The 17,241-nt window shown below is 38.7% G+C and overlaps 1 protein-coding gene across 1 annotated transcript; it reads left to right on the forward strand.

Annotated features, from left to right (window-relative positions):
• Positions 1–3,620: 3,620 nt before the first annotated feature.
• On the forward strand, positions 3,621–15,224 carry LOC137003838 (butyrophilin-like protein 2). The gene is made up of 8 exons (XM_067364098.1): positions 3,621–3,669; positions 4,111–4,455; positions 4,535–4,891; positions 5,467–5,568; positions 10,413–10,760; positions 14,128–14,406; positions 14,686–14,832; positions 15,217–15,224. Exons 1-8 carry the CDS (start codon positions 3,621–3,623, stop codon positions 15,222–15,224), a joined length of 1,635 nt encoding a protein of 544 aa, XP_067220199.1.
• Positions 15,225–17,241: the final 2,017 nt, after the last annotated feature.

Below are 17,241 nucleotides of genomic sequence, written 5' to 3' on the forward strand. Positions count from 1 at the left end.
CCGTCTGATCCATTTTGGATAATAAAGTTAGAGAAGTCGAATGGCTCTGGAGGAGATATCTGCACTGCTACAACTGCCATCTTTCGGTCTGTTTGCTGCACTGGTTCTCTGTAACCTACTCTTAAGTTTCACTTCTGACACCATGTAAAATGTTCTCTATATTAACTCTTAATAAACACACAGTACACATTCATGTCTAACTCACATGGTGAACGCCTCTTTATTTCCCTCTCCCTACATCATCCCTTGCGCTCTCACATCTCCTGGGTAATGAAGTCCCTACCATTACAATTCTGTTTGAAGAACACTTCAGCTTTTGGCAGGACTGTTTGAAAAAATTTAATCTCTATAGTTGCTTTCCCACAGCAGATCCACATATTTGTCCCTAAAGTACAACACTTCTTCGTCTTCCCTTTCCTTACCCACAGCTCAAGTTTAAACATATGTGCAGCTGCATGGCTGTAGCATGACCCTTATCAGCACAAAATGGTATAATGTATGAAATGCATTGGTTTAAATTCTTATTATATTTCTTATTAAATTCTTATAAACCAAATACATATAACAACAGTTGTATGTTTATATGATTTCAGCAAATAAGCAGTTAAATTTTATTTGATTAAATTGCTGAAACTGACCCTTCGCAAAGACCCGCCCCCCCTTAGTTACTGTTGCTTTGTCCGACAAGCCATGGCGCTACACAGAGTGAAAAATACATCACAGAGCAAAGAGGTCACTGACAACACTTCGACAGACAAGACAGAGCAGGTTACTAATGATTTTAAACAAAGTCCCAGCTTTCAAACTGTGCAGTTTTTTTTAAGAAATTCAAACAATAAAAACCATTTTGTGGCTCTTTAATGTGTCGTGACAGATTGTTGTAGCGCCTCAGCTCAAGAGGCTCGTAAACCGATCATCTCTAGTTAATTTATAGCATCAAATAAACATGAATGAACATCAGAAGGAATGTTGTTTCAAACGTGGAAAGATGTCAGTACACACCATTTTTCAAGTTCAAGTCCACCAAGGTTAATCTTCTAACTCCTGACTGCTTTGTCGGACAAAATGGCGGATTTGTGTTATGATTGGTTAGATTGCTTGTCAATCAAACTCCCTGCGAAGGGTCAGTTGGGTAAGTAATGAAAATTTTAGATAGTAATCGTATTTTGGAAGTTCATGAAAAGTCTGTTTTAAATGTATTTCTGGTGTCTGTCATTTAACAAATATGCCTTGAATCACTAAAGAAATTATTTTTTATTATAATTATATTATTATTCTTTTTTTATTATAATTATTTATTATTTTAGATTATGATTATGATATTATCTTTGTGTACAAAATTGTCAGAGCATACAGCCACAACCTTAGATAAGAAGACTAGTAAAAAAAATAGCTGATAGAAAAAAAAAAAAAAAAAAACAGAAGTTGAAAGAAAAGAAAGTCAGTAGCTAAAAACTGCCAAAACAAATTTTACTATGCATGCATAAATGTAAATTTGAACAAATTAAACAAATTGCGGCCCTTCAATCCTTAATTTAGTCACATTTTTCTATTTAAATTCTAATTCTTAAAGTTTAACATTCAAAAAACATTTGTACACCGAACAGTTTAATGTGCAAGAGTTTTTATCATGTAGAGAGAATGCATACTTTGAACTGAGTGCATTAATTTCTAAATACGGATTCTTAAAGCTGCAGTTCGTAACTTTTTTGGTTAAAAATGATCCAATATCAATTTTTGAGCAAGTACATAACCAGCCAGTGTTCAAAACTATCTAATTATCTTGTCTCGATTCACATCGGTAAGCTTGTAATAATGTTTTATAATAAGAGCGACATGGTGGATTTCCGTGGGAAATTCGAGCATGCAGCAGTTCCTTTGCCTGGCAAGGCCAGACTGATATATATTCTACAAGATATAGCAGTCTGGTCAGTCCACCCTCCCTCGCGATTCGAGTCAACTCCAAAACGTACCGTGCAATCAGATTTGTTTATTTCAGTGATGCAAACAGCGTTACTCTAGTGCGGCGAAAGTCCCTTCAATATCAACAAAGACTGCGCATGGGAGACCCGAGAGTTTGTCCTATTCAGCCGTGAATTCAGTTTTAAATGAACAAAAACACATTAATTATTTACTTTTCGCTGTTGACTCTCTTGTCGCTTTGCTAACATCATATTCGACTTCTCTGATTGGTTTACTCCGCTTCCTGTTTGCTCGGATTTGCTCCGCCCTAGAAATTGAATTGATTCAATGGCCGACCAGACTCATCCGCTGGTACAGTGGTGAGGCTGGATTTTCCAGGCAAGCAGTTCCTCTGTGTGTCATTACGTCACATCTGTAAACAGAAAGGAAGGAGTCCCGTTCAGGCTAGTCGGTTTTATCATGTGAGGATGCTGCTGGTCTCGGATCATTTATAGCCTGTTCTCACAGCAGCTGAAATAATTAAACTTATCATTTTGATAGCGGATTGTAATCCATAAAGTTCCAAATGATAATCATCAGTGACAACTGGAGATTCATCTGTAGTCAAAAAGCAAAAGACTGTGGACTGTGGAGTGGCTACAGAAATTGAAATCTACAGGTAACGCTAATACACACTAAATACACATGCAATGCTGATGTTGTTAACATTAACAATTTGAGAACAATATAACAGTAATAATAATTTGCACGGTTTGATGTGATCCGAGCTAAGCAATCGTTAGATTTAATCATCATCAGCAGCGTGATTTATTGTAGGCCTAATGCTTTTTTCCTCAGTTGGTCAGGACAAAAGTGACAGACATGTTACATACTTGTTCAGATGATATTTTCCAATGAAAATTCTTATATTGGTCATACTTTCAAGACGTAGAATCTGTGATTCTGAAGTACAGTATCCACCGGTGTGGTGACTGACAGCAAACATTAGATTTATCCGTGCTGACGAGCTGTGCCGATGCACAACACAACACAACACACGTACAGATAACTGTTCCGCATATGACTGCAATTGCAGGTTTCAAACAAGAGATGGCGACAAAGGAAAAATCCCGGACTGCAGCTTTAAAGCAGACTCAGCTTTGCAAGCTGAATGCAAGCTGAATCAAATGACATGGAAGTCTTGACCGATGTGGAGAAACAATGTCTCCTGCTGTGCTGAAAAGCCAGGCAATTTCTGTCAGTGCAGGATTCTTAGCTGCCTGTTTTGACCAGTAAGTTGCCACCAATTTGACGTTAGTGACACGCAGCTATCACTATATATATAGCCTATATGTATTTATTTGCCTAACACCAATTAATTTACATTTATGGATTTTATATTTTAATTTAATTTGAATGTATTTTTTTTCTTTAATTTTTGAAACTTTTTTTTTTTTTTTTTAATTCTTCTAAGATTTGTGTGCAGTCTCAGATTACTCCCATTGAAGATGCTTTTCATTTTTTCATTTTCTTGGTGACGTTTTTCCAGCTTAATCAGAACCAGTTTATCTGGATTTTTAGCTGCAGCTCAACAGCACACTTTCGCAAAGGAAGAGAGAAAAACTAGTTTAAACATACACTGCTTTCATGCTCCAAATTATTCACATATAGACCTTCACTGTGACGATCCAGGGAGATGATCATAATTTCAACTGAATATGGACCTGTTTATGATTGTTTTGGCTGTAATTCCAGTTGTATCTGATGGTACAGTATTTATATATTTTCTCTCTTTTTAAGCTATATATATATATATATATAATCTGATTCTAGTTTGTCAGAAGTTTCTGCTTCCTAATCAGTTAATACTGGGATATTCTGTTCAGTATGAAAATGATAGTTTTTATTGTAGTTGCTTTACAGAAAAGGATTTGATCTTACTCTGTACTATTTGCCTTTTGTTTTCCTCAAGTTTATTTCCTGGTTACCTGATTTGACTTACAATATTTTTTTTTAAAAATCTGCCATCATCTCATGAGCACAGTATGTAAGAATTTATTATTTGAAGAAGCACTAATATACCAAAATAAATGCTTTTTATGACAGTAATGATGATGATGATAAAGATGATAATGATCTCTATGTATCCATTTACACTAAACAAAACTACTGAACTTTTTTAAATTTCTGTCTCTGTTTGTTTTTAAGGGTTCACTGTGCACAGTACCTCTGGTCCTCTGGTTGCTCCTCTGGGATCTTCAGTGGTTTTGCCCTGTTATGTTGATGAACTCTTACTAATGGAGGGCCTGAAGGTGGAGTGGAGAAGAACAGACTCAGAGGCTCTGGTTCATTTGTTTCTGGATAGTAAGAGTCGAGCAGAGGCCCAGCAGCAGGATTATTATGATAGAGCTCATTTCTTTACTGATCAGATTCAACATGGAAACTTCTCCCTCCGTCTGAACAATCTGAGAGCTGAAGATGAGGGAAAATACACATGTGAAGTTTACAGTCAGGAGGATTCTGGAGAGACTGTGGTTCAAATAAAAAATGTTGGTGAGTGTGAACTCAGTTGTGACTCAATTTAAAGTATTTCAAAGGAATACTTTGACTTTTAAAGATCTTTATATTTCAGAGCGTTTGATAGTGTCAGGTCCAGATGAGTCCATTTCTGCGTCTGTGGGTGAGGACGTCACTCTGAACTGCTCTGTCGACTCTCACATCACACCTGAACACTTTGAAGAGGTTTCATGGAAGAAAACAGATGAAGATGAAGATATTCTGGTTCTGCTCTACCAAAACAATGAGGCTTTACCAGATTCATCAGATGAACAATACAGAGACAGAGCTGAGTTCTTTACTGATGAAATCCCCAAAGGAAACTTCTCTCTCAGACTGAGGAGTGTCAGAACTGAGGATAAAGGAGTTTACATTTGTCAAGTGTTTGCTGGAGGACTTTCAGCCAGTGCAACTGTAGTACTGGAGAGACTGGGTGAGTGGCATATAGGCTAATAAAAATGCAGGATGTTACACATGAGTTTAATTCTTTATTCAGAGAACAGTATAAATATAATTTCAGAAGTATGTTAAAGCTTGTTCACTTATTATATGAGGTAGATGCTCTGATGTAGACAACAATAAAACAATATTATATTATATTTCTGTACTGTAACTTCAACACAAGTGGGTCGGATGCCATTTTATTGAATTCTAGGAACAGATTCACTCATATACTTACTGTATGAACAAATATGTTGTCAATGCCTGTTTGCCATCACTCTTGGGAGAAAAGGATCTATATAGAAGTTTACAGGGTTCTCTCAGGTGCATCGTATTTAGAACATTTTAGGGGTTCCATTGTGGGATCATTTATAGATTTAGTTTTAATTCAGTAATTTTGTTTTAATTCACATGCTTTGTCTCCAGAACAAAATCCCATTAAAATAACCTGTTACACATGAAAGTATTATGCAACCATTTAAGACAAACAAACAAAGCAGTCTACCATTTTACAAGTATTTCACAATAACTCTTTGTTCAGTAACTCTTTATGTTTTACACTCACAGGTTTCTCTGTTTCACACATAATAGTGCTGATTCTCTGTATTTCTGCATCTGTATCTGCACTTCTGCTCTGTGCACTGATCTACTACAGGTCACCTAATAAAGGTACATTTACAATTGTTTTTGTACAAACAAAGTGCATTTGGAGGTTTTAAAAAATATTTAAGTTTTTACAAAGTTTAGCAAGTTAAACAACACTATTATAAATGGGTCTTTCCAAAATTTTACATTTAATTCAAGGCAACCCAAAGAGGGGTTTGTGAATTGGTGAAAGGCCAGTAATTAATTAAAATATAAAAAAATGTACTATTAAAATAAATAAGTAGGGCTGTTCAGTTAATGAAATTAAAACAAAATTGTGTGATTATCAAATCAAAAAATGTGATGTCTGATGTGCTGTGTGCACTGTTCATTTACACAAGGGCAGCTGTCTGAAGCATGAATGAAACTATTGCAATCCTGATTGGTGTTGCGTCATGACGTAACATGTGCCGGCATACATGGAAGCCACAAAGGGACGCCGGCACACAACAGACTGTGCGTTCTGAACGGGATATATCATCCTCCGAATGGAACGCAGGGAGAGTTAGCTTTTTGCTCTTCAGCAAGCGCACTATGTCAAACTGTCAGTCCAATTTGGTGTTGTTTGTCCCGTAGGAACTTTAAATCTTATTAGCACATTGAAAGTATGTGTCTTTCTGCCCATGTCCGCTGAGGCAGTGCTGTGTCTGTTGCCGTGGCGATTGCAGAGGAGTCTGAGACCGTTTTGGTGCTTTCTCAGCTCTCATCGGCCAGCTCCAAATATGCACGCTCTGCGGCTTCTTCTGCCCGGTGCGGGAGCCCGATGTTGAGTTGTCTGCATCTGAGGATGTGGATATGCTCATTTGACTCAGGGGAAACCTCACCTATGAAATTACGGGAGGTGCGGGGCATGTACAGTGAGCTCTTGAGGGGGCTGGCTGTGTTCATTCAGAAATATCTCGATAAGTAGCAAAAAAAAAAAAAAAACGCTTTCGGGTGTTTCAGCTTTGTGGCTGTTGATGAGGGAAAAATGTCATGTAATATGAGCGGCTGGAATCTCGTGTAGCCGAGGCAACGTGTAGATTACTAGTGCATACTAAGTAAATAAATACTAATATAGTATATTCAGCCTATCATTCAGACCGCTTCACTTGTCTGGTGTTTATGGCTGCATTCAATTCTGTTGAATTAAAATGTGAATTATCATCTTTCTTGAGAAGTTCAGATGTCTAATTAATATTCAGCCATTCATTCATGTACAGCCTATCATTCAGACCGTGCTTCACTTGTCTGGTGTTTATGGCTGCATTGAATTCTGATTAATTAAATGTGTATTAGCATCTGACTTGAGAAGTTTAGATATCTAATTAATATATTATATTCAGCCTATCATTCAGACCTTACTTCACTTGTCTGGTATTTTATGGCTGTATTTAATTTTTATGAATTTAAAAGGTGGCTGGGAAGAGCAGGCATGGGCAGTTCTCGAGGGGGCTGCCTGTGTGCATTGTGTGTAGCTGCCATTCAGGAGAGCATAGCCTCTAGAGCTCCCCCTCTGAAAGCTTGGAAACATAAGCAGCGTTCTCGCCCAAAGCCTTCAGACCAGAAGACGGATCTGAGGACCGTACTTCAGGCTAAGAAAGCTTCGGGAAAGAGGTCTTAACTCTGTTTGGGCCTCTGATGGCCGTCCCCCTGGGAGAGAGCGATTGAGATCAGCTCCCTCACAGTGCCCTCAGGAAATCGATGTTTGTATCCGGCCGTCAAGTGCGCTTCAGGACATATCGGTTTCCAGCGAACGCATGCTGCAGTGGCCGCCTCAAAGGCTTGCGGCCAAGCAGTGCTCGTGTCCACACAAATGGAAATCGTTTTCGATTTCTCCCTGCTGGTATTTCACTTTAGGTGGTCGAGAATGAAAGTTTCCCTTCAGGGAGTCCTTAGGAAATCGATGTTTGCTTCCCGCCGTTGAACATGCTTCGGGACGCATCAGTTTCCAGCGAATGCACTATGCAGTGTCCGCCCCAAAGGCTTGCAGCCAAGCAGTACTTGCGTCCACACAAATGGAAATCGTTTTTGATTTCTCCCTGCCGGTATTCTGCTTCAGGGTGTCGAGAATGAAAGTTTCCCTTCGGGGAGTCCTCAGGAAATCGATGTTTGCTTCCCGCCGTTGAACACGCTTCGGGATGCATTGGTTTCCATAGAACGCACGCTGCAGTGTTCGCCCCAAGGGCTTGCGGCCAAGCAGTGCTTGTGTTCACACAAGAACACCCGAGATCAGCCTCGAGAGGCCGGTTCCCTTAGTAGATGTTTTCAGAGCAGGGCAATGCCTCCTGAATATATCTCATAGGGTCCTGCATACTGCAGGGTCAGGTGTCAGAACAGGAAGTTCACTTCCTGCTGGTAAAGGAGGCCATAGAACGTGTTCTTCCTCCAGACTGGGAGTCCAGGTTCTATAGCTGGTACTTCATTGTTCCAAGAAGGATGGGGAGTTGCGTCCGATTTTAGATCTGAGGCACTTCCGTTCTCTGAGGAGTTTCAGGTTCAAGATGCTCGCTCATTCTTCATTGCGAGTCAAATCAGGTCTGAGGACTGGTTTGTCACGATAGATCTAAAGGACACATACTTTCACATATCCATCCTTCCATCTCAGGGTGTTCCTGAGGTTCATTTTCGGGGGCGAAGCGTTCCAATATAGGGTTTTTTCATTAGGCCTAGCACTCTCCCCTTGCACCTTTACCAAGTGCATGGATGCTGCCCTAGCCCCGCTGAGGCTCCAGGGCATCCGTGTGCTAAAGTATATCGATGACTGGCTTATACTGGCCCAGTCTTGAGAAACGGCAGTTTGGCATCTAGATGTCGTCCTTGGACACATTCAAAGCTTGGGGTTGAGACACAACATGGAAAAGAGCATGTTGTTGCCCGCCCAGAGAACCATGTTCCTGGGGGTGGTATTGGACTCGACAATGATAGACGACGAACGTTCGAGAGACGACCCACTGTCCACTGTGGTTTTCTCTCACGCATCCAGCCCTGTTGGGGTTGGATGCCATGGTACAGACAGGGCAGAGGCTACGCCTGTACGCTTTTCCCCCGATCGCTCTGCTCCCGGAAGTTCTGGAGAGGGTCCAGAAAGAAGGGGTCAGTCTATTGCTGGTAGCCCCATTCTGGCCGGCCCAAGTATGTTTCTCAGACATCATATCACTCCTGGCAGGCCAGCCATGGCAGATCCCTCTGAGGAAGGAACTGCTGTCTCAGGCAGGGGGCACAATATTTCACCCTCGGCCAGAGCTGTGGAAACTGTGGGTCTGGCCCCTGAGGGGTACCTAGAGGCTGGCCTGTCGGCTGGAGTGGTCGAGACCATACTAAGTTCCAGGGCTCCTTCTATGAGGAAATTGTATGGCCTAAAGTGGAATGTGTTTTCCACTTGGTGTAGAGAGCGTGGGTTGGACCCAGTTAACTGCCCGATGGCTTCAGTACTGGAGTTCCTCCAAGATTGCTTACCTGCTGGTCTTACCCCATCCATACTAAAGGTGTACGTGGCTGCAATTGTGGCTTTCCATGCTCCTTTAAGTGATGGGCCTCTGGGGAGGCACCAGCTGGTCATACGTTTCCTCCGTGGTACATTGAGGATGAGGCCTGCGACTCGTTCCAGAGTCCCAACTTGAGATCTGGCAGTGGTTCTTGAAGGGCTGTCACTTGGCCCCTTCAAACCTCTTGAGTCGGCTACGGCAAAGAACCTGACATTTAAGATGGTCTTTGTCCTAGCGATTACTTTGCTCAAGAGAGTGGGGGATCTCCAGGCCTTGGCTATCTTGCCGACTTGCCTGGAGTTTGCCCCTGGGAGAATTAAGGCCATTTTACACCCTAGGCCTGGCCATGTGCTCAAGGTGCCATCTAATGTGGCAGGACCGGTGGTTCTTTAGGCTTTTCATCCTCCACCGCAAGTGTGGGTGGAAGAGGAGAGGTTTCATCTGCTCTGTCCTGTCAGAGCATTGAACATTTTTATTCAAAAGTCCTCTCATTGGAGGAGGTCAGAACAGTTGCTGGTGTGCTTTGGATCACCCAAGAAGGTGGGTGGTCCACCCTGCATACTTTCTTCAGGTTTTATAGCCTGCACCTTCCCTCCATGCCGGGTGCATGAGTGCTCTCATCCTAAATTATGCCTGGTTCAGCTTGACACTAGGACAGGCATCTTTCGGTGTGGCATAGTGAGTAAGTGTCGTTACTAACACAGTGCGAGTTCCCTCGAAGGGGAACGTCTCGGGTTACGACTGTAACCCTTGTTCCCTGAGAAAGGGAACAAGACACTGCGTCTCTTTGCCACACCTCCTTATGCCTGGGAGCAGCTTGCTTCATCGCAAAAGCTAACTCTGTTGTGCCGGCATCCCTTTGTAGCTTCTGTGTATGCCATCACATTTTACATCATGGCGCAACACCAATATGGATTTGAATAGTTTCATTCATGCTTCAGACGCGCTCACTAAGGGGATTCCCCAAAGTGTCGTTACCGACGCAGTGTCTCATTCCCTTTCTCAGGGAACAAGGGTTACAGTCGTAACCCGAGACGTTTTCCGCCAAACTAAATAATAATTTCTTGCCACAGATAACACCTTCTGAATTTTGATATTAAATACATTGTGGGGAAAAAAAAATCAGACACACACAGATGTCAAGCATAAGCATCTAAATCTTAACAATGGTGACATGCTATGCATGCTGGGAGGTTTATACTAAGGTGGCTCAGAGCATTTTTGCATAAAAATAATCTTTATCATTACATTGTTATTATTATTGCAAGAAAAGTATAATTTACCTACAATCCACTGATATGTCTTTAATATCTAGAGCCCTTTGTTTCACTTTTTCTTCTTCTAAACATTTTGCACTAAATACCATATTCATTAAAAAACAAAATATCTTTTCATTTGCAGGTGTCATTGTGAAAGGACCCTCTAATTCCCTGTTTGTTCCTCTGGGAGGTTCAGTGGTTTTGCCCTGTTATGCTGACAGAAAGTTAGGCCAATTTAAAGAGAAACTAGAGATAAAATGGAAACGAAATAACTCACAGTTGGTTAATCTATATGAAGATTATGACAATCAACCAGAGGATCAGCAGCAGAAATACCATGATAGAGCTCATTTCTTTACTGACGAGATTCAACATGGAAACTTCTCCCTCCGTCTGGACAATCTGAGAGCTGACGATGAAGGATTATACACATGTGAAGTATTCAGAAACTCCGATCTCCTGATTTCTGACAGCACAAAATTAGAACTGAGTAAGATAAATGCTTTAATAATACATAATTGTGTTAGAGGCCATTTACACTACACTATAGTACTTATATTTACTTTATAGTACAATGACCTCTCGTGTCAAAAAGAAAATTTGATTACTCAATATCATGACCCCTTTAATGTCCAAAGAGGGTTTGCACTGGTGCAAGCCATTAATAAATTTGGCCTTAAATGATTTAATAGCTTAATCGGTATAAATGTTTCTGTATTTCTATATTTCTCAATAGACTAGAACCTTTTTGTGCGATTAATCACAATTATTTGCATATTTAATGTGAAATTAATGGTATTCTCCTTGATATATCTGTCTTTCCAATCATGATGTCCTTCTCCAGTGTTTATTCCCTCCTAATCGTATGACCAAAGTAGGAAAGGCAATTTGTAATTACAGAGTCGATTTATTAATCTTTTAATAAATTTGGTAATTTTTACCAAAAAATCAGCTCACATCACCCCTGTCTTACAGCAATTACACTGGCTCCCTGTTAGTTACCGCATCCAGTTTAAGATTCTTACTCTAGTTTTTAAGGCTCGTCATGGCTTAGCACCTTCCTACCTTTGCGAAATGATTATCCCCTATGTCCCTGCCTGTACTCTGAGATCGAGCACTGAAAACTTGCTTGCAGTACCCAAGTTCCGTCTGTCTAATGTGGGTGGTAGGGCTTTCAGCATATCAGCTTCTAAGCTCTTGAAAAAGCTACCACAAGACCTTTGTGATATCTCCTCTCTTCAGACCTTTAAAACTGCCCTCAAAACACACTTATTCACTTTATGTTTTGTTAATTGATTGTCTGTCTCAACTTTCCAGCACTGTGCTTGTTTTTTGTAAGTCTAATGTAGATTAACCTTCTTTGTATGTTCCATCTGGTTGATTACATGTTGTATACTGACTGTATACTTATATGTATTCATATTATATAGCAACTTTCTGTAAAGCGTCCTTGGGTTCCTGAAAGGCGCTAAATAAATAAAACATATTATTATTATTATTATTATTATTATTATTAATCTTACCTAAAATTAATAAATTTAAATGAAAGGGGACACAAACATTTAAAAAGGTAAGAAACACCTTCATAAAAGTGAAAAAAGCCCCTGGAAACCGATTTAAATATCTCCCCCTAATGGAAAAGATTCTGTCACTGCCTATAGGTTTGGGATTGTTTTTCAGTTTTTATCCTGGATTTACTGTAGGCCTATCTGGCAAAGTGTTTTCCTTTTTGGTGTTATAGGCCGCATTTACACTTCAGGTAAACATACACAATTCCGATTTGGTGACTATATATTTTTTTGACCACCCGCTTACATCATCTTTTAAAAGTAACCCATATCTGATATTTGCATTTACAAATACACTGGCAAAACAGCCTAAGATGTTCTGACCCAGAAAAGGAAGTAAAATGGTGCAATATGCAATGGATGCAAACAAAATGATTACACAATTTTTTGCTTTATTTAAAGGTCAGAAAAACATTGCTCTCGTAAGGTGGAAAAAAAGTGGAGAGCCATTAGTGTCATGTGATCGCAGTTCGTGTCCACCTGAGTTTATGTCGTTCGCCTCCGTCCCTTTTTCAATGACTTACGATTCACATTTACTGGGGAATATCCAATTTGACCGCTTATTGACCGGGCCATAGTAATGCCACCCTAATGGTCACCCAAGAATGACCACTTGAGCTATCTGTTATCAGTTGTATGGTTTGTTGTCATGCAATAACAGACCACTAGATAGCACGATTGAAGAATTAGAATTGAGCAGGGGGCCATGTAAAAATATGAATGAATGATACAGATGCAGCACTGCAATGCAACACAACAAAAGCATATTGAGCACATTATAATCAGTGTTGTTGTCTACCCTGGATGTGGTGTGGTGCAACACACCTCGACAAATTTCCGAATGTAAATTGATGCCCTTTTGTATTTCTGACATATCTAATTACTTACACAACTTATGACACAGAGAAATGGATTTGCAATGTTCGCTTTGAAGCATACAGAGTAAATAGCCTTGCAGCAGGGCATAGTGCGACAACCTTGTAGACGCTGTTTTAAAGATAAGAAAATATGACAAGGCATATCTCGCCCTCAGATTCACCAGTACAACGTGGGTATTTGATAATCAATAGAGGCTTACACCACACTACATGGTACAAAAACAATGAGAAACCTTTTGAAGTTGAGAGGAAGTAGTATTGTATTATTTACAATGTTTCAAATAAATGCTATAGGATTTGTATTTTTCTCTACAAAATGGGGGCCTGGCAGAAAAGTTTGGGAACCACTGCCTTAAGCCATCACCTATTTTTGGATGAATTTTAGTTAAAGGGGTGGTTCAGTGTTTTTTTGTTTTTTTTTTCTAGGCTTGATTGTATTTTGGGGGCACAGTTTAACATGTCTTAATGCTTCATTTTTTTTGAAAAACGCTGTATTTTTCATATATTTTACCTTTATTCTACACCTCTGTTTCCACTGTCATATGAACGGCTCGTTTGACTTCCTGCTTCTATGAAGCCACTCCATCCGAAATACGCAATGTGCTCAGATTGGTTAGCTGGTTGGTAACTGGTCCAGTGTATCGTGATTCGCTGATTTTTGTAAAGGTAGCGTTTAATTTATAGCATGAACAACTGTTTGTTTATGAACATAGAAGTTTGTTGGCATTTGTTGGAGAAGTATGCACTAGAATTTAGCTAACTGGATAGCGAAGCAAAAACGTGTTGGTCTTTGTATATGTCCTTGATGCAACCAAAAATAGCAACAGAACTATACGTTTAAAAGACATGTACAAACAATAAAATGTACTTACAGTTTGGGGCCAACAAACAGCAGCTTCTGCTTTTATAGTAGGAACTGCTCCATCTTTCAATAAAAGCCTTTTGTGCAAATCCAGCATTGAACTTGTGTAGATTCTGTAAGCTGTCTTCAGCGCCGCATCCAGTGTAGAAAATATCAGATTATAATGGGTTCTATTATCTTTTGGTGTACTCAACTCTTCTGCTTCCATATGCTGTGCCACATGGCCTCGCCCACTTTGTTGTGTGTTCCCGGGGGCAGTGTTTTGCAGGGTTTATGATGTCACCAACCCAGGAAGAAGCTTGTTGTAGTCCAAACCGGCCGTTTTTGTAGGCATTAAACTTCCATAACTATAAAAGACAATATCTCCGTTTGCATTGCCCTTTCAGCGCTGTAACTTTGCAGATACTGCTTATGCTCAAGCAGCAACATTACACACTAACTAAAGTTAAAAAAGTGAAATCGCATTGAACCACCCCTAAGTCTTAAGTCTTAAGTCTTTCTCTCTTGTGTGTTTTAGTTGTGTTTACAGTTATTTGATGTCCTTTTCAGAGTTTACTGAGGGACGATTCTTTCATCCATATTTTGCTCTGGGATCTTCAGTGGTTTTGCCCTGTTATGTTGATAAACCTTTACCAGTGGAGGGTCTGAAGTTGGAATGGAGAAGAATAGGCTCAGATACTCTGGTTCATCTGTATCAAGATGGTGAGAGTCGACCGGCCCAGCAGGGTTATCATGATAGAGCCCATTTCTTTACTGATGAGATTCAACATGGAAACTACTCCCTCCGTGTGGACAATCTGAGAGCTGAAGATGAGGGAAAATATGAATGTAAAATTTATAGCAAAGAATATGTGCATTCAACCATTAAAAGTTTGGTACTGGGTAAGTATGTGCAAGTAATACTCCTAAAAACAGTTTGCATAACACAAAATTTGTTTTGGGCCATGTGCATTTCATGTTGAAGACTGCTGTCCATTTCTTGATTATTTTCTCATTCAATATGTCTAATAAAATAGTGCAATTTCTCAGCTCTGCACCTTCAGTCTTATCTTGTGTTACCGTTTTACGGTATCTTGAAATAAAAATAAGATTTCTTTTCATTTTTAGGTTTTACTGTGCAGAGATCTGATTCTCTGGTTGTTCCGCTTGGAGGTTCAGTGGTTTTGCCCTGTTATGTTGACCCACTTTTACGAACCAGTAGTCTAAAGGTGGAATGGAAAAAAATGCACACTCTGGTTCATCTGTATCAAGATGGTGAGAGTCGACCACAACAGAATTATCATGATAGAGCTAATTTCTTTACTAATGAGATTCAACATGGAAACTTCTCCCTCCGTCTGGAAAACGTAAGAGGTAAAGATAAGGGGGTTTACAGATGTAATGTTCAAAGTGACCAGGGCAATGGATTTTCAGTCAGCACAAAACTGTCACTAAGACCGATAGGTAAGTTAACAGATAATATCTGTTAATAAAATCAAATCTAAAATAAATTAAACATGTACATAAAACATAATTTACCCTGACTAAACTGATGTTTGTTCTGCACAATAGACACATTCCTTCATCTTCAGATGCTTCTTGTATTCTGTCCAAATATTATGTTGTTCTTGGCATTTGTCCTCTGGGGTGTTTCTGAAGGTGAATGATTCTAAACATTACATTTTTATTAATTACATGTGTGAGGTGTGAGTTAAGATGTTATTATACTCTGAGGATGTCTGTGTATCTTTTCATAATATAATAGTACATTTTCCCAGAAATGGCACAGCTTTTTTTTCTTTTTTTTCTTGAATATAATGTTTATTTCAAGGAAATAATAAAAGGGCTACAAAAATGCAAAAAAAAATGCAAAAAAAAAAAAAAAAAACACATGTAAACTAAAACAGCACATGTCATTTTTTGACTATTGTTAAAGCTGCTGTCCGTAACATTTTTTTTGTGTTCAGAATTTACAAAAATTATATAATGAGAATGTACAACATGAATAAATTTTCCAAACCATGTTTTTGTCTTATCCTGAATCATTATGGTACACTTATAATAAGTGTTTATATTTGGACTATTTCAGACCAGACTGGTAGGACTCGCTGCAGAGTATCACAGTAACTGTGTGACTCGCCATAGACATACACAGAGAAAAGTAGCTCCAGCTACAATGTTCTTCCACAAGACGCGTGCAGTTCTGTTTATTAACCGCTAGAGGGCAAAAATTGCAGACTGCAGCTTTAAATTGTTAACATCTGTTTATCAAAACAGCATGAAATTCTAATAATTAATATCTGATTGTTTCAGGATTTCTGAATGAGACAATAACTTGTTGTACTCTTTATATTTTGAGACCTCTGATGTTGTTTTGGGCTGCTCCATATGCAAAAAAATTACCAGGTATGATTATTTTTTGAGATTATCAGAAGAAAGCAAACAGTGCTGAGATCACTGTTTAACATCAATGGAATTATATAATTGATTTTCTCTTTTCTTGGAAGTAATTATGTTTTATCTATTTCACAGGCAACATTAAAACATGGATTTTAAATTACAGTTTTGATGCAGAATATGTTGTTTTCACAATTGTTGTGTATTCAGGTAAATAAATTCAATTGCCACTTCATTCATTATTATACATTGACATGAGTTTGTAAATAACCTAGAACATGTGACCCTGGACCACAAAACCAGTCATAAGTAGCACGGGTATATATGTAGCACGGGTATATTTGTAGCAATAGCCAACAATACATTGTATGTGTCAAAATTATTTCTTTTATGCAAAAAATCATTAGGATAAGATATGTTGTAAATTTCCTACTGTAAATATATAAAAATGGACAGATTCCAGATCTTCAAATAGTTGTATCTAAATCCAAATATTGTTTTATCCCAACAAACTGTACATCATTGGAAAGCTTATTTATTCAGCTTTCATATGATGTATAAATCTCAATTTCACCAAATTTTGAAAGACCCTTATGACTGGTCTTGTGGTCCAGGGTCACATATTATAGTAAAATTGTGAAATATAGCACAAAGTCATAACTATACCTACTGTATAGTAAATTGCCTGTTTAATGTGTTTTGTCATTTTTGTGTCTTGCATTTGTACTTATAATTGTTTTTAATCTTCCTCTGACCCAGTGTTTTTTAAATATGATTGGGACAAAATTCTGAATTACTCAGATACTGACAGAGCCATGATAATATTCTTCTTTGGATTAATGCTTTTCTTGTGTGTCATTGTCATAATTTACAGTAAGTATTTGATTCCTTTCCATTCATTAAGTTAAAATATTGTTTGATCAGGTGAATGTTTGTTATATTTATCATCATCAAAACATCAGCTTCATACAGCACTGTTCCAATTTTTGTTGTACTTATTTAATCAATGTGCTTTTTTACATCTGCTCTGGGTATTAATTTTGTTGTTTTGATATTTTAAAAATCTATTGCAATAATCAGCTACAATACTGAATCAATCATTGTTTGACTCTTAATATTTTTAATTTAGTATTAGACAGAATCCTTGGAAATAATAGGAAAAGAATACATGCTATATTCAGAGTTGTGGCTGTTCTAAGCTATGAAGCTCTGCCTACATTACAGTTCCTCTTTCTGTTCTATGCATTTGGAGCTCTCAGAGGAGGTAAGATCAACTTTTTGACTCTC

Source organism: Chanodichthys erythropterus, chromosome 3 (genome assembly GCF_024489055.1).
Source record: "Chanodichthys erythropterus isolate Z2021 chromosome 3, ASM2448905v1, whole genome shotgun sequence".
In the NCBI taxonomy this organism is placed as follows: Eukaryota; Metazoa; Chordata; class Actinopteri; order Cypriniformes; family Xenocyprididae; genus Chanodichthys; species Chanodichthys erythropterus.